Source organism: Silene latifolia, chromosome 9 (genome assembly GCF_048544455.1).
Source record: "Silene latifolia isolate original U9 population chromosome 9, ASM4854445v1, whole genome shotgun sequence".
Lineage (NCBI taxonomy): Eukaryota > Viridiplantae > Streptophyta > Magnoliopsida > Caryophyllales > Caryophyllaceae > Silene > Silene latifolia.
In genome coordinates this window covers 9651794-9677273 of record NC_133534.1, presented here as the reverse complement: position 1 = coordinate 9677273, position 25480 = coordinate 9651794, and the positions used below count along the sequence as shown (strand labels likewise).

The following is a 25480-nucleotide window of genomic DNA, read 5'->3' as shown; positions in this document are numbered from 1 at the left end:
GCGTCTAATTAATTCTTTGATGTGGTTTTAAAGCCTATAAAATGATTAGATTCAACTTACCTATCTTATTCAAAAGAATGTATTAATTGATCACATGTTCGTATATTCATAAATTCCATACTTAATTGGTTTAACTTTATAAAAATAACAACTAGTTTTCTCTAAGATGGTTATATCCGTCTTAATAACAAAACAGGTCAAATATCATTCCACAGATAAATTATTTGTCTTTTCCAATGTATTCTACTTTTGTTCTACCCCTCCTACATGCACAAATACTACTATACAACCAGTTGTATAATAAACATTGTACACCCTTATACATTAATCCGAGTTTATTTGTAATTTTTTTGAGTTTTATAAGAGTTTATTTTTTTTATGTTTAAGTGTGTGAGTTCAAAAACTTTACAGCATAACTCAGATTCTTTTAAACAAAACTCGAAAACTTTAGTACACAGCTCGGATTCTACATCATACAACTGCATACAACAAGTCAACAAGTTGTATAATCTACTCATTGTCCTACATGGGCATATTTGACTCGTCTTAAATGAGAATTTGCCGTAAAAGAGCATTAACATAGTTAAGGGCCAAAGAAATCTACTTTTTTTTTTCTATCTTTGAGAGATTCCTTTACTTTTGCTGGTTTACCCTTTTGCTTTTTACAACTTTTCAATTTTTTACATGATTCTTTACTCTTTAGTACGTGACTTGTCCCCTAAAACCTCTTTATTCTCCTCGTCTTGTAATTGAAACTGTACTATACTCAACATTCAATGATTTCAATCGTATCTCTTTCCATAATGCTATGGGATCCTTTTTCTTTTTTGTATAAAGAGAGTCATAAGGGCGGTTTTAATTCTGTCGGGGTTGGAACCAGATCATGAGTACTACCGCTCATGACTTTACCAACTAAGTTAATTGACATCTGAAATAATGTTGTGAGATCCTAAAGGAACATAATTACAAGAGTAAAGCATTTATAACTTATTAGTATGTATGTATGCAACATTTGTTAAAGAGTGTCACGACACAGATTTAATACGATACCTGCCCGCTTTTTGAATACCCACTAATCCACTATTACATTATATATAGACATTGGGTTAGCTAGCTTAGAGCTAGTAAATTAAGCAAAGTAGTTATCATGAGGGAGTTTGAGTATGAGGAGCTTAGTAAAGCTACAAAGCATTTCTCCAATTCACAAATCATTGGTAAAGGAAGCCATGGATGCATCTACAAAGGTTCACTTGAAGACGGGCAAGTCGTAGCGATAAAGAGATGGTCACTTGGGCTTCAAAATCTCCAAGACAACACCAAACTCGACAACGAAGCATCTATTCTTTCCTCCCTTCCAAAAACTCACCACATTGTTAGTTTACTCGGAACTAGTCCTGACTCAATTAGAAGTATCCGACAGATCAACAAGGTTACTAGTGTTGCTATGTTAGTCATGGAGTTAATACCAAATGGTACACTACATGACTTGTTACATACCAACTCCCATCCCTCAATCATCTTAACTTGGGAAAAACGTGTCGAAATCGCCCTTCAAATTGCAAGAGCCTTACAATTTCTACATACCCTTAAACCAAAGGTAATTCATAGGGATATCAAGTCAACCAACATATTGCTTGACAATAATTTTAGGCCAAAGTTAATAGACTTTGGTTTAGCCGTAAGGCTCGATGACGTGGCAGTTAATCGACTTCCCGGCCGTGTTAACCGTGTTATCCCAACGACTCAACCCGCCGGTACAATTGGGTACTTGGACCCAAGTTATACCACTCCATGCATGCTAAGCACTAAAAATGATGTGTTTAGCTTTGGAGTTGTATTGTTGGAGATAATTACCGGCGAAAAGGTGATTGATGCAACAAGGTCTACAACTTCCTTGATTGATTGGGTCGTACCATTGGTCGAAAAGCGAGAATTTAGTCGAATTTTCGACCAAAAAATGACATTTTCAAGGTTCATGGAAGGTGTTATGATGCAAGTTTTAGACTTGGCTATTCGTTGTGTGTCTTCTAATGTTGATGATCGTCCAACAAGTGATGAGATTGTTCATAAATTGGAGAATTGTTATTATAGTTTACTACAAGGTTTGAGACGACCAATTTGGGTGAAATTTATTAGCGGATTTATAATCTTGAAAAGAAGAAGACGCGAAAGAGCTATGGTGTCCAAGAAATGGGAAAATGGTGTGACATCCATAAAATGTGTAGCATGTCAAAGGGATGTAATTCCACATAACAATAATGAGGTTTCGTTCCGAAAATTGTTGTTAAAGGATTTTCTAGCTGATATGAATGATCATCTAGTGTAATCTGGATTCGAGTTGAGGAAAAAAAAAACACAATAAGGGTCATGGCTGGATTAACGGTAGCAAACCAAATGGTGCGATGAAGCTTCTATCGCGATTACTTTGTAAATTATTTGGAAATCGGTTGTGTATTTTGAGGCGATATTTGTCATATTTTTAGTGTTTTTGTTGAGGTAAACAATATACAACAATTGTACCATACCATTAAGATTTCCATCGGGAATCAAGATAAATGATTCACTTAACCGGTTATATTTCTTTTTTATTGTCAAATTTTAGTTATTTTATGCAATTCTCAACGCAATTTTCATAAAGATTGCATATACGTACTACCCTTTTCTCGCCTTTGCGGAAACCGAGGCATTAGGTAAAAGCGAAACCTCTAGCTAATTTGGACCAAAACAAGGAGTCGAGTCAAACAGTTGTCAAGAATCCCCAAAGTTGGTGAAATCAGGGCAAGTTCTAGAGTGAGTTGATGGGTTATATAATTTTGGTCGGTATTTCAGGTGGGCATGCGTCTACGCACTGTCCTCCAAACACAAGATTCCCATAGTTGGTAGGGAAACGAATGTTTAACGCACAATTTCATAATGCACAAGTATTTTGCAAATTTAGATTTTTTTGAGACCAACATATTCGTCTTAAAAAGAAACGGATTAATTAGTAAGGTACTCCCTCCAATTCACAATAAACCTCCCTATTTCCTTTTTCGGTTATTCACAATAACCTCCCTATTTCCTTTTTTGGTAAGTGTTTGTGTGGTCCAAATTTAATTGTATGGTAGGGTAGTGTATTTGTGTGGTCCAAATTTAATTATATGGTGGGGTAGTGTGTTTCCTTAATTTTTGTGCCAAAATGAAATGGGAGGTTTATTGTGAATTGGAGGGAGTATTTAGATATTATTATGCTTTTTAGTATACTCCCCCTATATGTTAACATGGTGTTTCTTAGGATGAACATATCAGTCTTAAATTTAAAACGAATCAATAGTGAGCTTTATAAATAGATGAGAGAGACGACAGACGAAGCTTTTGCTAATCCGTAAACATTCTGCCTTTTAGATTTTCCACTATATGAACCGTTTTAAATTCAAGACGAATATACGCATCATAGAATTTGCGTTTGTGATTTGTTTGATAATTGTTATGCTTTATTGAAAGCTACATTTCTCTTGCTTTTGTGTCATCTTGTGAACTCTAGATAAATGTTCTTCATTCTTTATTCTCTTCACAAGATTATCTTTATACCTAAAGCATTAGCATCATACTGTTGCATGTTTACCTTAGTAGCTAAGCTTCCTTTTCCAAGAATACAAATTCTTATACATTTCACAAGCGGTTAAAATAATGTTAAAAAGGAGAGTGTCACAATCCACTTCCCGTCACAAGCAAAACCAATATTTTTTCATAGAATGTGTTAATAGATTCGTGAGTTACTGTTTCACAATGAATGAATGAGTAAGCTGGTAAAAACATACTCCGTATTAACCGTTGATAATATGATGATACATGAACGAACATTCATGCTAAAACCTCGAATCCACCTTTTTACCAGCTCGGTCATGTCCTGATTTGATACAAAAACTCATTCAAAGAGAGGATAAATAAGTACTCGTCATACTTGCACAATTACACATGGGCTATCTAAACTCCCAACTGTTAAGGTACTCCATAGGTAATTATAGTATCTTAAGTTTAAATCCCCGCTTCTCGGAGTACCGCAGTTTGTGTCATAAATAACCACCACTTAAATAACATTACAATGTATGATCAAGTAGTAGTAACAGCGGTGGAGTGCAAAAGAGCTTGTTAGCAAGAGAGAAGCAAAGAGCCCATACCGATAATAATATTAGACATGACGACGCCTTTTTGAATTATCATCAGAATATGATTCCCAAGAATGATGGTCAAGGGTACTTATATCCTCTAGCTCAGCTATGGTAAGTAGGTATTGGGTGAGCTTTACGAGTTCCTGATCACTTTCTCGATTCGCATGCGCCTTCCTGAAGGGCCTTATCGTCAACCCGTTCTGTGGGTTCATCACAAAGTTCCTTCTCAAATCATCGAACATTATGGTGTTCTTCGAGCTGTAATACTGCATTATGAGCGAGTATGCTATTTAGACTCTAACAGAAAAAATAAAATAAAAATGGTAGCCTACGGCTATGACCATCTAAAACCCGCAAACATTTCTAAGCCCCTACATAAGACTAGAATGAGACTCAACGTAGTCAGTCAAAGATACACCACCACCTCTAGCACCAACATCAGTACGACACTAATGTCATAACCTCAAAGGCTTCAGCCTATGGCAGTATAAGAGAGAGAGGATGTATCCATCTTCAAACTCAAACGGAAACATATAAAGATTGTCTAGATGACTCATAAAGAAGATTGCATTAAGTAGTGTGTCAAACAAGGGCAAATTCAAAATATAAGAAGCACACACAATTTAACGTCTCGTTTGACTTTAATCTATCATACTTCAAAGTCAACAAATTCCGTACGTAGAAGTTTGAGTCCATTGGCGACCAAAGATATCACCACTAAAATGTTGAGGCCTGGAAACAAAGGAACATTGATGCATCCAGTCAATCATCTTACACCTTTTTTTTTTTTTTTCTCTTCGACGCATTGCCAAGTAATTACTTGTAGCTAAGTAAGTCGAACGATGTTATGTGAAATAAAACACGCGAACAATGGGAAATTCACAGAAAAGAAGATAATGCAGACATGACAAGCAGGCATACATGAAACTGAAAAAAAAGAGTGAAAATAATTTTCAAACCTCAGGTAATTGGCCCCAAATTAAACCTAGCGGTTTGCAGTCAAACACACCACGAGAGTCTGACTGAACTGTAATCATAGCTAAATGGTCTAGAAGAGCAGTGATTTTATAGTTGGGATTGTCAAGTACTCCAAGCTGCGCCATCTTAAGCTCCACCCACTTCATGCTGGAAGAACAGGATAACATGTGTTGAACAAAAAAATCAATATTGCATCAGTATCAACAAAGAACTAATTTCATGTCTTTAAATTTAGCCCATTTCTTAAACTATTATTAAAACCCCAAAACATTCCTGAATTGTTCGTGAGTTTGCTTTAACTGTGTCACTACAACTAATAGTGCACTTTTTGTTTCTTCCCTTTCTGTTCTGGTTTGATTTGTTCTTCATTGAGTAACTGAATTATCATCTTATTCAAACTCAGGCATTGATAATCAAAGAGCTACAAAACCATTGCAACTGTCTAACTTTTCTGTTCTAGAGCCATAACGCTATTAATGCTTTTTTATCGTTCATGCTATGATCTTATAATGGTGGGTAAGTATCACAGTCATTATTTTTTTCTAATGTTTTGGCCTGCTGATCCCAGGATAAAGGACTATAGTCTAGGACTCAAGGTTTCCATTTGTAACAGTGGATACAACTTACCTCGTTGCAGACCATATCATGATATCATACTCAGCATAAGCAGCGGTAAGGAACTCATGTAAATCTGCAGGACGCATTTACAAACATTATTGCTGAATAAAATCTTTAATTACACAGAAAAAAAAATTAATAATAATAATTTACTACTTACAAGGCCGCATTAGCTCCAGAGGATTCTCAGCTGGAGAACGGTGATCGAACAGAGTATAGTCAATGTCTAAAACTAGTAATTTCTTTCCACTTCGACATGGATTCCGTATTTTTATCTGCATTGAATGCAAATGGGCCAAAGGATATGATAAGAACAAGGTTCAGACAAATGGTTATAAATTTTGACAACATAATCATAGTGGTGGTGGTGAAATATCTAAGCTGGAGAAGAAACCAAGCAGTCCTAGCTTTAAAAAGTATGGAAGTCCTAGATTTTATACGATTTGGAATAATGATGGATACTTCACTCTTAAAAGCCTTGATTAAACAATTTCAGTGGCAGTGAAGCCATGCAGAAATACAGAACAGAGAAAAGGTAGAATCACATTTATAAAGAACCCGGTATAAGCAAAAACATTAACCCCTTGGGTAATCATGCACAATCGTACCCACCAAAATCAAGATAATTGTCTCTTAGAGGCACTAGTCTCAAGTACTCAACTGAAAACCATTTAGATGCACAAAGCTTCTTCCCTGTAATTGGTGAGTGTACTGAAACTAATATACCATATCCCATAATCCCAAAGCCTTTGGGTCCCATTCCAGCTTTTAAAGGCACAACAATCATGATGGAAAAGTCCTAGAGACGAGTCAATCTACAAAGATTATGGAATTAAATTTTCAAGAGAACTCACCATATTATTGGTGCCTAAAGAGGACTCTGGAGCTGCTGTTAACCGGGTTAATCTTATAGCAATTCAAGTGATCCATACATTCGAAGATTGACTTTATAAGTACCACTCAATATGATCCAATTATTCAAAATAGTACTCTTATCCCAAAAGAGCACAGTAAATGCAAGTTACCAGGGGCAATTGGAACAAAGTGCTGGCTAAATTTTCAAGGCTTGTTAGTGCCAAACAACCAACTTTTTAGCATAAACAGAGACTCCAATCTAATCCTGTTCGGATGTCAGTGTTGAAACATGAAAAAACCAGAAAAGTCGGAGTAACAAAGCATGCAAGTTAATAGTGGGACAAAGACATGGTATGAAATAGTCATGAAAAGAGGTACTGAAATAGAAACCTTGTATTGATTAATTCGTCTCCTTAACTTCTGCTTGTTGGCATCCTTATCCTTTATGTCAACAGCTTCATCTTGTCCAAGTTCAAAATCATCAACAATCTCTGGAGAATCAACTGTCTCCACAATTATATCATCTTCTACTGTCCTGCAAAATACACACACACACACTGATCAATGTCGCTCACTAAGGGTAGGTAGCCAGGCAGGCAAGAATAACAGCTAAAAGTGGTGTATCATGCGAGTGTCCACTACACAGAAGTGCATACCGATATTCACTCAAAATAGCGTGGCCAATTTAAACTATACAAGGGAAAGTCCAGAGAGTATTAAGTCGTCAGTTATGACTACTCATCTACAATGCTTCAGAACCACTGGGGTAGTTCTCCCTGGGTTTGCTGATCAATCCTAAATTTTGAACTTTGATCAATCCTAAATTTTAAACTTTGATCACTCCATTCAACTATGTCTTGGTTACTCACTCAATTCTAAAGAAAAGCAACTCTATACAAGTCTTTGTAATGCCACTCATATGACTCATCTCTACTCTTCCGAAATTCCACATGTATCCCTAAAACTAGGATGTCTTCCACGTCTAAAAACGACATATAATTGCTATAGAACAGACCTATACAAGTATTTAAGCTTAACATGTAACAATACAGCTATCTTTCCCCACCCACATGTCACACATCTCTATCCTTCGGAAATTCAGCATATACTCCTAAAACCAGGACCCCTTACACTATCATAGAGTAAAACCACCATATAATTAGCGGAAGGCGAACTTGTACAAATCTTCCAGCTAAACATGTAACAATAATGCTACAGTCCCTCCTACATGTCACACGTCCCTATCCTTCACAAATTTTGCATAACTCACTCAAACCGAGGTTTCCTACTTTCTGCATGCTGATAGCACCTTTATTTAGCAAAACATATCAAAATGTGCACAGTAAAGCTACATTCCTGTCCGTGTCACTCATCCATATCCTTCAGAAGTTCCGCATAAATCCCTAAAACTACGGTTTCCTTCAATCTAACCGCGGCTTCATCAAGCAAAACATATCAAATGTGCATAATCAAGCTAAACATGTAGCAATAAAGCTACATTCCTCTACACGTCACACAACATAATCCTCCAAAAATTAGGCATTATCCCTAAACCTAGGTTTTCCTACATGCTAATAGCACCTTCATTTAGCAAAACATATCAAAATGTGCACAATTGAGCTCAGCGCCTTAACATGCATCAATAAAGCTAAACTCTTCTGCGTGTCGCTCATCTATATCCTCCAAAAATTAGGCATAAATCCCTAAAACTACGGTTCCTGCAATCTAATATCAACTTCATAAAGCAAAACCCAACAAATGTGCAGAATCAAGCTAAAAATGTAGCAATAAAGCTACATTCCTCTGCGTGTCACTCATCCATATACTTCAAAAGTTCCACATAAATCTCTAAAACTACGGTTTTCTGTAATCTAAGAGCAACTTCTCAAGAAAAACTTAACAAACGTGCAGAATTGAGCATAAAAATTAGCAATAAAGCTTTATTCCTCCACAAAATCGGCGTAATCCCTAAAACTACACTTTTCCTACATTCTAATAGCAACTAAAGCAAGTGAAAGTGTACAACATATCAAAATGTGCAGAATTGAGCTAAACACATATCTATAATCCTTCGCAAATTTCGCGTAAATCACAAAAACTAGGGTTTCCTACACTGTAATTGCAACTTAATCTAGCAAAACACATAATAATTCATAAATGCACAATTGAATTGAAGCTAAATTCGAAAAGTATACCCGATCATAGTCATCTTGACAGAGGATTTGAGAGTGAGGTTAGAGAGAAGTGTAGAATCGTCGGAAAGTTTAGGACCGACGATTTTAGGGTAAAGAAGTTTCTGACGCTTTGGGAGAACATTAGTGGCTTCGCAAATACGACGTTTAAGCTCGCCGATGGTGTCGTCGCCGCATACGCGAACTGTGTACTCTTTTCCGCTCCATTTTACCGTAAGTGTCATCTCCTCCTCCGTCGCGATCGCCGCCGCTATCGCCGCCGTCGATGATGATGGCGCTCCGTCCATTTTGATTTTCACCTGACTTTCGATATTCGCTTGGTTAGTACGAGTAGACTAAATTCGCCTAGAGAAAGAGAAGACCTTAAAACGAAACAAATTGGGTCTGGTCGGGTTTGTGTTCGTGTCAACACGATCCTTACCCAATCCGACCTAAATATAACCCTTTTATTCTTAGACGGCTTTTTTTAACCCACTTAACGGCTTAACTCATGTAAATAGTACTCCCTAAAAGGCTAAAACACACATTTACCCAATTAATCTTTATTGACCTTCACCTATTAACCCAAAAGATAATGTTCGGTAAATTTTTATGCTAGACCAATAGTGCAATATAATTATGACTCACTTAAATAAATATGTTATTTGTGTCAAATTCGTGTTTGAAATATTCAAGTTTAACTTAAACAAATTTTACGTCGTGTTCTAGTCAATTCAATTACCTGAATGAGTTTCAAGTTACAACGCTTTAACCCTATACCAATTATCATCATCAGGTTATGTAGTATTTTCACACAACCATTGCCACCTCTATAGAAAATTGACAAGAACAAATGTAGAAAAATACTAAACCTCGTCAAGATCATTGGAGTATAAGTTAATACCACACTCATAAGTCATAACCCACATATAGCTTTACAAGTTTTGGATTATTGTAGGATGATACGAAATTAGGATTGTTTATAAGGACGAGTAAACTTTAGATTATTTATGTGGATCTTCCTAAAATATAAATATAACTACTTTCAACATAAATTCTTTAAAATTCATTTTATGACGGTAATTACAAGAAAACCAACTTTTAACGAAGTTGCAATTTTGTTAAACATTACTTACAGACTACGGAGCATAATCCATTTTAATATATACAGATAACATTCTTCTATATGTACTACATTGTTTTAAAAACCATTTATAAAGCGATAATTAGGAGAAAATTTTGGGCACCGGATATACCATGTTATCGTACACCGTGTTCAATGACATTATTAGAACTAACCACATTATCCATAAATAACAAAGCAAAATAAAGTAGAACAAAAGTTGAGGCTTTTCATAGGCTAAGGTGTACGATAATCTTGTACATCCGTTATATGTTAGGATGATCATATATAATTTTCATTAGTTCATTCTCCTAAAAATTCACCAATATTAATACTATAAAACCCTTTAATTTAAATAGAAACCAATTGACATTTTTTTTTTTTGAAGGTAACCCAATAAGAGATTACATTATATTAAAACTATCGCATGTAACCAAATGTTCGTACATTGCGGAATTGAAATATGCGAAAAACGACACAATGAACCAATATTACATATGTGTGCAAGCTCATGTGTAGCTCGGTTAACCTTCCTACTAACATGAGACCAAGAGACCGAAGTTAGATTGCTACAACTAGCACGAATGTCAGATGTTATAGTTTTTGAGCTTTAAGATAAAGTTTTTTAAGTTTTAATTTAAAAATTTTGAGTTTTATTATAAGAATTTTGAGTTAATTTACTTAAACATTAATCTCAAAAAATTATATTATAACTCAAAAAAATTACACATAAGCTCAGAAAAACTTGATTTATAACATCATAAAACTAAAATGTAATTTATAAATTCTATAGAACTAAAAAAAAATATACAAAAGCTGTCATTAAATGTGAGGTAATACATCTGATGTATAATTTTTTTTCTCCTATCAAAACCGCCTAACCATTCGAGGTGTAAAAGTAATTATGCATTAGGTTTGTGCTTTCCATACATATCTTATCCTATTTTAACCTTGATTTATTAATATTAAATATTTATATAAGAAAATTCCAAGAGAACATGGAAGACGGAGCCAGCCGGAGGGAGGGTAAAAAAACCAACCTAATGAATTATGCTAATTACGACCAAATAGATAATTAACATTTTTAAGTAAAGAATATTAGTATGGTAATTATTGGATGAGAAAGACAAACGTGGGAAAAAAAAATGACCACAATGGGGGAGTCGAACCCACGACCTTCTGATCCGAAGTCAGACGCGCTAATCCACTGCGCTATGCGGTCATTTAACAATTAACATTTTAAGTAAAGAATATTAGTATGGACTGTCTGGTAATTATTGGATGAGAAAGACAAACGTGGGAAAAAAAATATGACCACAGTGGGAGTCGAACCCACGACCTTCTGATCCGAAGTCAGACGCGCTAATCCACTGCGCTATGCGGTCATTTGATGACTATTTATCTCTCTTTTATGTTTATATATTCTTGGCACTTTAAAATTATAAGTTACGGGTTTAACCGTTTGAGTGCATTTTATATTCGGATACAATGATGAAGAACAAAAGACCATCGATATCAATAAGGAAGTATAAAAAAAATAAGAAAAACTGAGTATTTTAAGATAAAAAGGTTAATAATGAGTGAATTGTGCCAAAACCATGTAAATATACAAATGATCTAAATTGAGAGAACTAGCTACATACGGAGTATTTACTTAATTTGACAAGTTTGAAGTATACTCGGTATTATTCAGGTAGATAATTTCCAAAATTTTCATCCGTTGAACACGCGTTATAATAACCAAAAAAAAAAATAATTTCACAGTTTTAGAAAAATAAATGCACATTAAAAAGTAAACGGATTGGATTTTTTTTTGTGGACAATTTTACCATCACAGTGTCTCGTACACTCGCCGTCTCACCTGTATAAAATTAGCGAGTTGCACACAGCATCCGTTTTAGTTTGCTAGCAGTAAAATTGAGTCATCCTTACAGATTCTTGACTTTCATAACCAAGTTACGAGATATCGTGTTAAAGGAGCAGGGGATTATATTAACGACGAGTGTTTACAGAACATGAGTGTAAATCTCCAGTGATGCTTCTAATTAGATGATGCGTCTCCTTCAATCCAAGTAGTTGAAGCACAAATTGAAGACAATAAAAACCGATCTCTATAACTCAACTGCTTCTGCTTGTAACGCATCCTCAACCCAGAAACTCTGTCCCATCTCCCGCAATTCCTGTCCTTCCTGTATCATAACCCATCACACAGCAGCATTGCGATCACGCGACCAAGCTGCATCCTCCTTAGTCATTCATTACAAACAGAATTTTCGACTTTACCTTCAATAATCAAGATGGCAGTCTCTTCAATGCAACTCTTGCTCCTTACTGAATACGGTGTCCCCTCGACATTAACCTTTGTTAAACACACATTACCCACAATAAAAACTACCACAAAAATTACATCAAATAACATGGAATTATAGTGTGTTACAACACGGAAAAAGAATCATCAAGCTAGCAAGCTAAAATTGACTCCTGAAACTAGTGTACAGAACGACTCAATTAAAAAACGCCGTTACAAACAACTAAATTGAAGTCAGAATTCTGACAGTACAGTGTAAAAGTCAGTGACAACGATGTAACAATATATGAACACAAAGCACCCAGCAAGGAAGGTGCACCAACATTACATATAGATATGTTGCACTATTCCCTAGCCATAGCGACTCAACCCAGATCCAAAACTCGCCAAAGTTAGCGTGGCTAAATCCTTCCAACAAACCTTTCATTAAAAAGAAACCAAATGGTGGAAAGCCTGACAATCCTAGGACCACGTTGCAAGCGATTCTTGCAAGAGCTTTTCGAGTACGAACCTGGAAATCTAGTTTTAAAGGATGGGCCATTAAGCATAAGGGTACGATCAACAACGCCCCGATCTCCGCCGCTGCAAAGTTAACCACTGACATTAGGGACAAACCAGTAAATGCAGCTGCAATCATTACAGATTTCAAGACTGCCCATTCTTTTTCCGAGGGGAGAGACTTTGTGAGGTTGGAGAATGGAGAGCCGAAAAGCAAGTACAAGAAGTGAAGGCTGAGTATTGATAGCAAAATCCAGGAAAGAACGCAAGTTGTTGAGGTCGTATTGGGAATCTGACAAATGAAATACGGATATAGTGCTACGAAAACCGCCCATATGTGAATGATAAATACGGTTCTTGCCGAACGAAGCCATCTCCACGAATTAGTGGAGGCGGTTAGGTCAAGAGAAGGGTTGGTCTTTGATGAAGATTCAGGATCAGACTTAATGGCATCAGAGTAAAGAGAAGCAGCAACGATTGGTAACGGTGCAATAAGAAGAGCAAAAGCAATCATGTAGACGCCAACTGATACAAACTTGCTGGGGCCTGTTAGGAGGTAGAGGAAGAAAGACTGGTGAAACTTCTCAAGCAAGTTGTTCACTGATCTAACTACACCTTCAACCAACCTGCATTTAAGGGTTGAAAACGAATTGAGAAAATTTGTAGCACATGCTCCACAAATTTTACATAATGGCCCGAAGTTTCCACTGAATAAATCTTATTATATGACTAATAAAACAGGGCTTAGGGGAAAAATCAACGTTTTATAAACACGTGCAGACTCAAGTATTTTTTTTTTTTTTTGTCTCTTTTACGTTTCTCGGAAGATTAGTCCATAATACATCATCATAAGATTGGCAAAGTTTGTTAGATTAGTCCATAATACATCATCTTATGAAAAAGTGATCGTACAAGATATGTGATGGCTTGCCCCAATCAAGCTCCATCTAAGCTTCACAAAGTTTGTTAGATTTATATACACAGTTGTTTAAAGAGCTCGTCTAAATTTAGTTCAAGCCCGGATTTAGCTGACAAGAGCATTACGAGGTAAACAAGAAGTTGGATAAAACTTACAAAATACTATATGGGTTAACAAAAAGAGTTCTGGAGAGAAACTTACCGGCCACTCCGTAATAGAAATTCACTCTTTTTGACATAGTTATATGGTGAAGCTTTTGTAGATATCACCAACGTCACAGCATCAATTTGGTAATCGCGAAAAGCACCATGAGAACCAGTCGGAACACCTAAAGCCTAGTTAGAAGAAAATATAAGAAAGAAAAAAAATCAGGAAAAGAACTGTGAGTAAAAAAGGTTATAAAAAAGACAATAACCAAAAGAAAGAGAACACACAAACATCATGTCAACCATAGTGCAATAGCCATGCAGCATGTACGCAGCTAGTAAGGAAGAAGAATGACCTGAGAATACAATGAACTGGCAAGGGTAGCAACACCATCAACATATTCACCAGCAGACACACCAAATACCCACTGGGGATTTAACATTCTAGCAATTTTTCCTAGAAACTGAATTGCTTCCCCAACACTCTTCAGAATATTTGAATGTAGCAACGGCCACAGTCTCCCCACCTTAACATGAAAACCTTGATAGTGTACCGCCAAATGATTCACGATATTTATAAGATCAAGATTTGGCATTTGACCGTTTGATGCCTCAGCAAATATACTTAGACTGTCATCAGATTTTTCTTCTCCATTAACTTTGACAACCAAGGCCGCAGCCATAGTACCAGCACGTCTGAAGCTCTCGAGTGGCTGTTCACCTATAATTTGATTCTCCTCATGTTCATCAAGGTGATTGCTAGCAGGGCAAAAACTATTGTGCATTATTCCTGGACTATCAAATCTTGGGGCATAATAGTGTTTCAACCAAGCAGCAACTGATTCATGTTCCCCGTACCGAGAATCTGCAGCAAGCCAGATAAAATCCTTTGCCAGCCAGGTGACTTGTGTGAGCAAACTGAAAACTGAGTATGCCACAGCCAAAGTTAAGGCTTCATCAGCATAAGGCTTAACGGGATTATAAGGAGTGACCAAGACAATAGATTCCTTCCCATCACCACGTGGAGCCCTGATTATCCCCACAGTACTGATAGCTGGCCAGGAACAACTTATATTTTCATGTGTTAGGTCATTATCTGGGCTAGAAAAAAAATGAAGAGGATGGAAACTATTTGACTGTTCTTTGAACTGGAACTGACTAGCTTCGGCGCCCAAGTCCGTTATGCACTTTGCTAGTATCCTTGGAATTTCTCTGCATTTCATCGAAGCAAACACAGGTAACTGAATTTGTTTAAATGAACACAATCACAGAGATGACTTAAGGAAAGTAACTTCAATTACGGCTTTTGACACACAAGGTGATCGTATGAGAATGTTATTTTTGATGGGTGTGAGGCAAACCAAGGCAATGAAGGCTTGCGGCGACAAGACGCAACACATGAGGCGAAGGCATGCGCCTCATATACACCAGGATCACTATTTTTGCAAACAAATTTGTGTTTCCAACAAAAAATTGTGTAGTAAAAGCCAAGGATAATTTGGCAAATAAAAGGGGATAATAAAAGTACTAGAAAAAAAAAATATCATGAAGACAGCATAGTACCACACCTCTCTAGCTGTGCCTTATCAACAAGGTAAACTTAAGGCACGCAGAGGCTTTTTAGCAAGTGCCTCACCGAGCCATTGGAATTAAGAGCACCCGAGGGCATGCTTTCTAAAACTACAATCAGAATACACTAAAAGGACTACTAAGGGCACACAGTAAACCATGGGATTTTAAATTCCCTACTCCCCTCCCTTTCTTTTCCCTCCAAATTCCTCAATCCAAACACACCCTTAAGCTTTTGTGCTCGGCGTTGCAGGTATAACAGGCACTTTAGCAAGTCATTTTGCTTTATTCAATCAAATTTCAAATAAAAATTACTCTCATTCTTGGTTCCAAATTTAGTAAATAGTGCACTTGCCTAAAAAAAACGACACGATTAACTTAGAACGCAAAAAACATAGTCCAAGTATAACGTTATATTGTCACATTTGTCAGTCAAAAGCGGTCGTTTGTAGATATGGCACATACATGCCTGCAGTATTGCCTTTAGATTTCAAGCCCATTATCTCAGCAATAAGTTTATTAGCATCTGCAACATCACGGCCAGAGAGCATGGAACTTGCTGAACCTGAGAGGCAAAGTTCCAACCACACAATTCACTGTTATACTCAAAGATTTCACCTTAATGCTAATGATTATAAAAATAATAGATAAAATAATCTTATAAAAATCATTGCTTCTTCGATTAAAAAGCCATATATCACACTCAAAAGTCTTTTAAAGTGAAAAGCTATGCATATACACTATTGAGTAAGATTGTCGAACCGGTCATCTAAATGGGAGACCAATCGACCATATCAACTGTGTTGTATCCTCCTTAACAAGTAACCCAAAACATACGATTACTAATAAAATGGTGTATTCCCGAACATTTATCTTACTTCACTTCCAGAGTCGCTAATGAAATTACAAGGAATCAATCAACTGATTACTAGTCCAAGCACTAAGTACCATACATTAAGGGTGTGTTTGGATTGAGGGATTTGGAGGGAAAAGAAAGGCAGGGAGAGTATGGGATTTAAAATCCCTTGTTTGGATATCAAATAAGGGTGGAGGGAAATGAAGGGGGAGGGATTTGGAGGGATCCATTTTCCCTCCTCCAAGGCAAATCAAAATCTCTCCAATAGGCAAGATTTGGAAGGAAATTGTATCCAAACACCCACGCCCCACTCCCTCCCTTTTCCTTCCCTCCTTCCCCCTCCCCTCCCTTTCCCTCCACTTTTGCTATCCAAACACACCCTAAGGCCTTGTTTGGATAGGAAAAAAAGGAGGGGAAGGGGAAGGAGGGAAGGGAAAGGAAGGGAAGGGGAGGGGAGGGAGAATGGAGGAGGTGATTTTCCCTCCAAATCTTTCCCATATTGGTGGGGATTTAATTTGCCTTGTAGGAGGAAGATGGAGGGATCCATTTCCCCTCCCCTCCAAATCCCTCTACCTTCATTTTGCTAACCAAACAATGGATTTCTCATCCTTCCAATTCCCTCCCCTCCCTTTCCCTCCAAATCCCTCAACCCAAACACACCCTAAGAGACCAAAAAAATTACAGTAGTCAAGCAAGTTGCACCTGGCATGAGCGCGTTTTCTGAAATGTAGGTGTTTTTGGCAAGAACTGGCAAGATCAAAAGAGCAACAACTCCAGCAATACAGCAAATAGAACTGACAACAGACATAACAATTCGATCATAAACCCGTCATAGTCATGACTTCATTCACAACCAAACAAGCATTACAGAAAACCTAATGCTACAGAAAGGCGATACCTGACAAGAACACGATGAGACATCAAAAGAAGCACAAGACGCACAAGCGGACGAGGCGGCTTCTTAATCGCCACAACTGTCTCCTCATCAGCCATTTTTACTCAGCAAATTACACCTTCCTAATTGAATAGCATCAATAAATTCTACAGCGAAAGCAAACAAACAATAAATAGTTGATTCAAATCCTAATCAATAAACGAAATCAATAAATAACAGCATTCCGAGATTGGAAATATCAAACTAAAGCTTGTAAATTCATGAATCATAACTCAAATTGCAGCATAATACTACAAGTTAATCTACGACCAATACCGAAAACAAAATTAAAAATAGTAAATTCAGCTAAATTGATTGTTATTACGAAGTTAGGGTTCTTAAATCATACAGTCAATTCAGCTGAATTTGAGCGTAAAGATTAAAGAGTGAAGACTGACAAGCTGAAATGTCGCTCAATATTGTAGAGTCTGTAGATCATCGAGTCAAAGGGAAATAGGAATGGCGATTTCTGGTCAATATATCCGTCTTAAATTTAAATGGCTGATTATTGCTCCTAAAATATCCGGCTTTGCCCATAATTATGCCCCTAAAAATAATTGAGCCTTCGCCCACTCTATGATTTACCCGATTTATCCTAGGCCTATTTGTGTAAACCATTTAACCATATGAATCGGCGTTGGTCAGTTCATGTGTAAAAGTAATTTTTTTTCACAATTGCGTTCATTTCGTGGAGTTAAGCCATTTGAAAAAAAAAATCGTCAAAAATGGATCTTCGAAAAATTTAAGTCATTATTAATTATCGTTGTTGATATCGTTTAATAATATACAAAAAATAACGTTATCCAAATGAACAAATAAAAAGAAGGGCAAAATGGGAAATTTCAAAAAATGAAGAGACATAACAAGTAAAACTAAAAACAGCTTGTCTATCTACCTACCTTATTCTAAATGTCCCCAAGCTCATTTACTGTTCAAATGAACAGTCCAATACGACTTCCCTTCCTGTCGTTTTGGCCGCCTTTTGTTTTACATGGAATAGCTGGGCCTTCATACTTTCATCATCTACTTATTTATCGTTTGAAGTCCAAGTCCAACTGTCCAACCCACATTCACCCTAACTTTACCAGCTACACTCCTATCATACCCTCAACCTCTCTCTTTCGGCAAATCCTAATACTTCTCCTCCTTTCCTCTTTCTATCTCGGGTATTGCCTTTTTTGTTTTCTCAGTATATCACCCTAATACAAACCATCACCTGCTCACACTCTTACACTTTTTGCTTTCACTTTTTGCGGAGTGGGAGGAGATTATGAAGTAGAGCGAAATACGTTGTACGGTCATAATGAATCGACGGTGACGCCATGGCTGACAAGCGAACTAATCAGGTAAATTAGAGTGAACACTCCCATCTACTTTCCCTTTTCATACCTTCTAATTTGTTAGGTTTTTTCATAATAATTTGATTATCATCTTCAATTATTCTTCTTCTTTGTTCGCTGTAATGCATTTTGATTAATCCAGTACTTGATTGATATTCAGGTTTCTTCAATACTAACCCGGGACGCTTTTTTTTTTTGCCGTCGATCTGTGGATGGATCATTTGTTTCTCTCAGGTACTTTTTTTATGCCCCCACTTTGTCTGTTTTCTTTGCTTAAGTGTTATCCCCGACATTCGCCGAATAGATTACAGGTATAACTTAATTAGTCATTTACTTGCTTGCATTCTACTTTTCAGTATTGTGATGGTTGGATTGGTTTGGAGTTGTTTATGTCATAATGGTACAACAAGAAATATGTTAGTACTAATTAATAGAAATGAATTCTGAGGACATATCATGATTCAGGACAGAATGCAATGGTTAAACTAGCTTGGAATTAATGATGCTCCTAAGGCCAAGATTAGGATCAAGCTTTGTGGATCTTTTTATTTGATTTTAATTTAAGTGGGTACATCATAGTCATAACAATTACGTGTTAGAATACGCACTTGCTCCGCTGATGATTTCCGCCTTTTAGTTTGTTCTGTCTCTTTTTTGTTGCTATTATTGGAGGTTTTCGATATGGATTTTGTGGAGAAAGGAAGTAGGGGAGGGGGGTGTGTGAAAAGAACCATATAATTTGTTTTAGCAGACGGTCTATTTCAGATGGTCAGGAAGTGGGCTTGAAATTAATCATAATTGAGTTATGTAGCCAGCTTGATTGGACAAGTTGCGATCTATGTCATAAGAATGAATGAAATTGGATATGCAAGACCGTCTTTTACAAGACTCATTTTTAGGTGATTTCGAGTGCTGAAAATTTTGGAAAATTTGAGTTTAATTACGTCAGCTGAATACAAGTAGTTAGGGATAGCTTGTTGTAGGCTAATGATAGTCCTCATTGATGATTTTGACCCCTAAGTAAGCCCTTAAGTTTCAACTTTCAGCCTTTTGCATTGTGAGCCTCTCACCTCCATTATTCTTCAATTTGCTCCCAAAACATAATGCACTATGATCATCCTCTTAAGCTCTCTTGTCCATCTTTTCTCATTTCACACTTTTTATTTCTTTGTTAGCAGTGTCATACACTACAACAACAACATTACCCAAGTGCCTCAATGGCTCCCGCAAATTGCGGGGTAATGGGGGTCGGATGTACGCAGCCTTACCCTTGTGTTAGCAACACAAAGAGGCTGTTTCCGAATGACCCAAAATGAAAATTGGGTCGAGAACTGCATCGGAGGACCACTACTTCATAAGGGAAAGAAACCCAGCCACTTTAGTGAGCCATTTTGCTTTATTCTATCATAATCCAGAACCAAAGAGTAATGAATCTTTGGTCCATTGGAAATATGGAATCAGTGTCATACACTACAGTAGAAATCAAATTCAACGCCAATAAAGTGGATAAAAATAGCAAGTGGGTGCTGATATTAGTTTGTGTAGTTATTGAGTTTTGTATGATAGAGTTAGGTCCCTTTGGATGCTGATATTTTTATCATCCGACAAAAAAACAATTTATAGTGTTTTGGCTTCTGTACTTCTATCTCTTGATCATACAAGTCTGAGGGAAACTTTCGAGCTGAAGGATGTCGTCAGTTAGTTTCATTAATTCCTTGGCAATATATCGTATGTTGCACTAAATTTTTCCCATTGCCTTGAATTATAGCTAAGATAGAGAACCATTAAGAAGCTGAAATCTTCCTATTGGTGTAAAGAAATGACGAAAAACTGAAGGCACATAATCAATTAGAAAGACAGTTGTTCTATGTAGTATCTGCTATTATTTTTTAAAGAAAAAAGGAAAAAAAATGAAGGAAACATAAAAAATCAATTATGAGATCTCTCAATCTCACAAGAGAGGAATGTGTAGCTCTGAGTCCAATTACGAGTTTGACGAAGTTGTTGAATCCTCAATCCATAGGACGTTTCGAATTTGGAATTCCTCGCATCAAGGGTTAAAAATCTGTTGATCATGAGCTAAATCAATGTTTCCGTTCCTTTGATGATGTAGGTTAATATTAGGTCGGCTCCGGTTAATTGATGTAGTTGGATAGATAAATTAGTAGAAGTTGTACAACTATTTAGCGTTCTTTCATTTTCGAATGTGTAAAAATTTGCGGGAATAGATGAGAAATGATGGTTGATTAATTTGATCGACTTTATGCCATCTTGTTTTTAAAGGTTTCACAATTTAGGAGTCTGTCATTGTATTCCTTGGGTAACTTGATGACTCATTGTTGGCTTGTTGTCTATTTTGAGAGCCAATTTATATTGAATTAGTTGACTATGTTATGTGAGACAGAACAAAAATGCTTAGTCAAAAGAAAGTTAATTTAATTTTCGTGACGGAGGGTGAAATGGTTAAAAGTTTTATTGGAGGGGCTGTTAGGGGTCTTCTTCAACACTGATGATGCTCGATTACATTAAGACTGCTTCATGTCTGTTTGACAAAAGACTCAATATGCCTTTCAGTTTGTCTCTCAACTTTTTTTACTGGGATAGTGTAGTGATGGAGAATGTTTGTGAGACGATAATAAAATTTAGGGGTTCATGAATGAACCAAAACTAGGTAGGGGTTGAAGGATGCTCCTATAGTGCAGGTTAGATTTGTGTCTTGGCGACCATATATTAGTTGATAGGTTAACTTCGAAAACATTGGAATGGATCGTAATAAACAGCTATGTATTTCGTCTATAAACATTTACTCTTGTGATTTATTGGAACGTAAACCAGAAATGACAAGAAGGTCAATACAACGATGAGAAGATATTTGAACCCAGGCCTACGAGGCTACGATTGATTAGCACAGCTTTATAGTTTATACCCCAGTTGCAAAGAGGTCTTAATTTGTCAAAATATGTGTAATATCCCTATCGGGCGTGCCAGTTGCTGGGAGTCTGTGACTACTTGAATTCTGAAAGATTGGTGCTAAAAAATTAGTTTGTTATGTCTCTCGTGATGTGTCAATGGATCTTCAACCTTGGCTATGGAGTTGTTATGCCAAGAAGCAAGATTGTGAGTTAGCTTTCTCTTTAATATGTATTTCCGTGTCTTGACGTATACCCTGCATCAAGCAGCTTTGATGTGAAAAAAGAACAAATTTATTAATTGTGTTGTTCATTTATTAATTTGTTGATCACTAAGGTACCACTTTACCTTCTACTTTTTACACGATACATATATTATCGTTCAAAGGCCTCCTTGACAATCCCAGTTGTACTTGCTATGTGAAGTTATACTATCTACGGTTAGATGATGCACTCATATTTTTTGGGCCAGGTCGTTACAAAGACCAAGGAAAGATGGAGGAGAGGCCTGGATAGAGAAATTAGCTAACCTAAGGAGTTAGGTTTGATACACGCGGAAAGAAAATAGAAAAATGTAAGCATTTGACATCTACTTTTCTGTCCTTATTTTATGCGATTGGTTTTGTTCCTTAATGTTTTTGTTTGATTAAAACCTCCCAAAATTCATTTCCAAAGCCATTTGCAAAATCTTAGGTTTTAATGGAGTCACTTAAGCTGTGATGATATGTAGTCGCTAAACTTTGCTCATTTCTTTACGTGCTGACCTAACACACATCTGCATTTTCAATTCTAATGTATTTCGGGAGGAATATTTCTTATAGATGATGGAGTTGCAAACAAGATTCCCCCTTTTCTTGACAAAACTAAGAAAGCTTGACAACGTAAATGAAATAAGGAGAGGGGGGAAAGGTACAATATTTCATCATTGTATTGTTTGATTTGATTTGGGTTTGGTTAATGAGGCTTAGTTTTGAATAAACCATCAATTTAAATTATTGGATATTTTGTTTCTGAAAAAGAACTTTGTCAAGATGTTCCTCTGTTCTAATATGAGTAGTATATTTTTACGAATTTTGTACTTTAATATTATCTTATACTATTATATACCTCAAGTATTGTCATCACACTTGTAGGCCAAACTGATCTTACTTGATGAAGCAGCAAAATTTTTGTTTCGAGATGGACTTAACGCAATCGTGATTCGAAGTAAGTAAATCTTCTTTGCACTTTCTCTCTTATTCATTATTATATATAGCTTCAACGACTGACTATAACCGTTATAAGATAATGTAGCTTAAATAAGACTGTTAAATGACATTGCAAACATTATATCCTCCCCACAACTAATTGAAAAGGTAAGAAGATAATTGTCGATTGAATATTTGTGTACTTTCAGTAGAATATTATAGTTCATGTAATTGCAGCCCTGTGTTCCTAGAACTTGAAAACAACACATATGGTCATGCCTCAATTGACAATATATTATGTCGATATATACATATTTGCTGGACATTACTACGCCAATATAAACAATTTCTCTTGAGTTATCTTGTCTACTAAATACAGGTAAGCCAGTGAGAACTCATACAACAAGTTATTCATTTTTAGCTGATCGTCACTTAGGAGGAGGTTGGATGAGCAGGTTGAGGTCAGACGTGGAGGAGGAGGTTGAGGTCAGACATGGAGGAGGAGGTTTGTTTGCGCTTGGGGTCGGGGTTGGGGTAGAAGGAGGTTGGAGAAGGAGGATAAAGAGGGGGGAAGATGCGGTTGTGGAGGGTGAGGCTAAAAGCTGAGGAGATGGAGGTTGATGTTTGAGTTTGAGGTTGAGGTTAGAGGAGGAGGGTGGAGGTTGAAGTTTGGTTGAAATCATTGATAAAGACGTTTCCAATTACATAATAAAGAGATTTGTACTATTTAGATGGGGAGGCTGGCTGTCACTATCTTGTGTTAGAGTCAAACAAAATCGTTGGTAATTTGTGTTTGGATGTGCAACTTTATACTATTTACTTTCTATTGGTGAATAGATTAAACATAGATTTTGTTTTGATGAATTAAAGTATTTTGGATTTCAGATCATCAAGGAGATAATAGCTTGGAATCACTTGCATGTTCAGTTGGCGGAGCTAGCTTTTATATACAGGTATGTTATGGCTTTTGTGCTTGACTAAGTTTTATGCATTACTTGTGACCAAACTGAGATAGGTTCACCTATATCGTGCTCCCTTTTTTGCTTACAGCTTGTGAGAATTGTAGTTAGGTAGGTTTAGATTGTGGAGTAAATGAGGAAATTCTATAAAGAGATTCCTTCAACGTTCTTCGACGATTGACGTACATAGCTATCGTTTCGAAATCCTCAAAATAATTTAATTTATTGTAAAGAAGCTGGTTGTTTTTACATAGCTACCGTTTGGAAAGTACTTATCAAGCTATTTTAAGTGCCTTCATTTGTAGCTAAAAGCTGGTTTTACAATAACACCTTTGTTTCTTTATAGGGTATGTATTTATATAGAGTTAAATTCTTTTCACTGGCTCATGCAACTTTACCTACATAGAAATGAATGGTGCAGTTTGTCACCTGTCTTCTATTTCAGGAGTCTAAACAATAATTTGAATAGCCCAACATTTCAACAAGAAGGGATAGATCATAGATGTAAGACAAGCTTGGACATGAAGACAAGATGGTAACATAGTGGCAGAGTTTTGAAGGAGAGCAAGATGTCTACTTCATCTTTTTGATATGTAGAGGTTGATACACGGGTTAATATTGACTTTATAAGGAAATATATGCTTTTTGGAATTTTCTACGGTATACACCCTGTATACCCCCTGAAATTCTACCATATACTCTCAATCTTTAAGAAACATCTGATATGCCCCTAAACTCCCACATCAGTTCCTAAAATACTCCAAATGTCCAAATTCGAGTTTTTTTTTTTTTTTTTTTTTTTTTTTTTGGCAGCTAGAGTTTTTTAATAGTTACATATTATCTCAAAAATTCTCTACGTAATCTAGATGAGTATTCAACTAAAACTGGCCAAATAAAATATTTAAATTTGTCAAATTTTAGTATTTAGGGTATTTGTAGAACAATTTATTGAGTTCTGGGGGGATTTTGTGTGATTTTATAAAAAAGGCTGAGGGTATATTGTAAAATCAGATAAAACACAGGGGCATCTTGTCTACTTCATCTTTTTTGTATGTTGGCGGTGGTTGTGAACTTGTGATTCATGTCTCCATAATTCAGGCCTAGATATGTAGGATTCATATTTTTCCTCTCTTCAACTTGGGGCACTCGAAAATCTCCAACTCTAAAATTTATATTTTAGGTCTCCATAGACCATAATTATGTTGAACAATCAAGTACTCACTTCAAAATCTCACAAGCGAAATAATGGTATGAGAAGCAAAATAATAACTTCGGGGTATCGCGAGCGAAGCGAAACAACCGTATGAGAAGCACATTCCAATTATCCCCCTAGAAAGATCCATCGAGCTTGTGATAATATGCATATAAAAAAATGCTCTTCAATAGAACAACTATAGTCCTTCCTAGCTGCAATTAACATTGTCAATCTGGGCGAAAAACAACAAAACTAATAATCAAGTTTGAGAAAACCGCACTCCGTGCATGAATCGATACTAATCCAAATAAACGAGTCACAATATCTTGGGGTATCGCGCGCGAAGCGCGCGATACAACAACTAGTCTAATTAAAGACGTGATATAGCGAACTAGTAAAATTCAGTAAGACATGCTCTACTTGCGGGTTGAGGTATTTACATCTTGCATAGAGGCTGCGTGTATCGGACATTCATGTCCAACTCTTTCGAGGTATCCCACTCTAGTAGAGACGGCTCCTGTATGAAGAAAATTGAACATCGTCTACTAGATTTGAGGCGTGTCTACTAGATTGGGAACAAATTGAACAAATTATCAATTTGAAACGGCTCCTGTACAAATTGAACAAATTATCAATTTGTTCAAATTGGGAACATCGTCTCTACTAGATTTGTACACTCCGACAAGTGTTGAACAAATTGATAATTTGTACTCGTTAGAAATTAAGTATGAAGAAAATTGAACATCGTCTCTACTAGATTTAAA

The 25480-nt window shown here is 36.4% G+C and overlaps 3 protein-coding genes, 1 long non-coding RNA gene and 2 other non-coding genes across 11 annotated transcripts; 2 read left to right on the top strand and 4 right to left on the bottom strand.

Annotated features, from left to right (window-relative positions):
- The first annotated feature begins 1029 nt into the window (after positions 1–1029).
- LOC141599041 (serine/threonine-protein kinase-like protein At5g23170) lies at positions 1030–2575 on the top strand. The gene has a single exon (XM_074418919.1). It carries the CDS (start codon positions 1148–1150, stop codon positions 2324–2326), a length of 1179 nt encoding a protein of 392 aa, XP_074275020.1. The 5' UTR covers positions 1030–1147; the 3' UTR covers positions 2327–2575.
- Positions 2576–3703: 1128 nt separating this feature from the next.
- Positions 3704–9198, bottom strand: LOC141599050 (ubiquitin-like domain-containing CTD phosphatase). Of its 2 annotated transcripts, XM_074418934.1 has the most exons (7): positions 8798–9198; positions 6993–7137; positions 5908–6022; positions 5757–5820; positions 5111–5276; positions 4161–4417; positions 3704–3889 (listed from the first exon to the last, which is right to left on the bottom strand). In XM_074418934.1, exons 1-6 carry the CDS (start codon positions 9079–9081, stop codon positions 4172–4174), a joined length of 1020 nt encoding a protein of 339 aa, XP_074275035.1. In that variant the 5' UTR covers positions 9082–9198; the 3' UTR covers positions 3704–3889; positions 4161–4171. The 2 variants fall into 2 exon arrangements, with proteins under 2 accessions (XP_074275035.1, XP_074275034.1); XM_074418933.1 differs by having other exon boundaries at positions 3853–4417; positions 8798–9196.
- Positions 9199–11042: 1844 nt separating this feature from the next.
- On the bottom strand, positions 11043–11118 carry TRNAR-UCG (transfer RNA arginine (anticodon UCG)). The gene has a single exon. It is a non-coding gene; the product is annotated as a tRNA-Arg (tRNA).
- An 89-nt stretch (positions 11119–11207) lies between these two features.
- Positions 11208–11281, bottom strand: TRNAR-UCG (transfer RNA arginine (anticodon UCG)). The gene has a single exon. It is a non-coding gene; the product is annotated as a tRNA-Arg (tRNA).
- Positions 11282–12290: 1009 nt separating this feature from the next.
- On the bottom strand, positions 12291–17651 carry LOC141599049 (uncharacterized). Of its 2 annotated transcripts, none has more exons than XM_074418931.1 (7): positions 17525–17651; positions 17091–17233; positions 16895–16986; positions 15802–15901; positions 14124–14979; positions 13823–13956; positions 12291–13328 (listed from the first exon to the last, which is right to left on the bottom strand). In XM_074418931.1, the coding sequence occupies exons 2-7, from the start codon at positions 17183–17185 to the stop codon at positions 12467–12469; spliced, it is 2139 nt and encodes a 712-aa protein (XP_074275032.1). In that variant the 5' UTR covers positions 17186–17233; positions 17525–17651; the 3' UTR covers positions 12291–12466. The 2 variants fall into 2 exon arrangements, with proteins under 2 accessions (XP_074275032.1, XP_074275033.1); XM_074418932.1 differs by having other exon boundaries at positions 17476–17563.
- A 368-nt stretch (positions 17652–18019) lies between these two features.
- On the top strand, positions 18020–24657 carry LOC141599048 (uncharacterized). Of its 4 annotated transcripts, none has more exons than XR_012523705.1 (7): positions 18020–18472; positions 18627–18700; positions 21848–21949; positions 22509–22581; positions 22942–23344; positions 23448–23515; positions 23967–24657. It is a non-coding gene; the product is annotated as an uncharacterized LOC141599048 (long non-coding RNA). The 4 variants fall into 4 exon arrangements; XR_012523704.1 differs by lacking the exon at positions 22942–23344 and adding an exon at positions 22197–22284; XR_012523702.1 differs by lacking the exon at positions 22942–23344.
- The last annotated feature ends 823 nt before the right edge of the window (positions 24658–25480 follow it).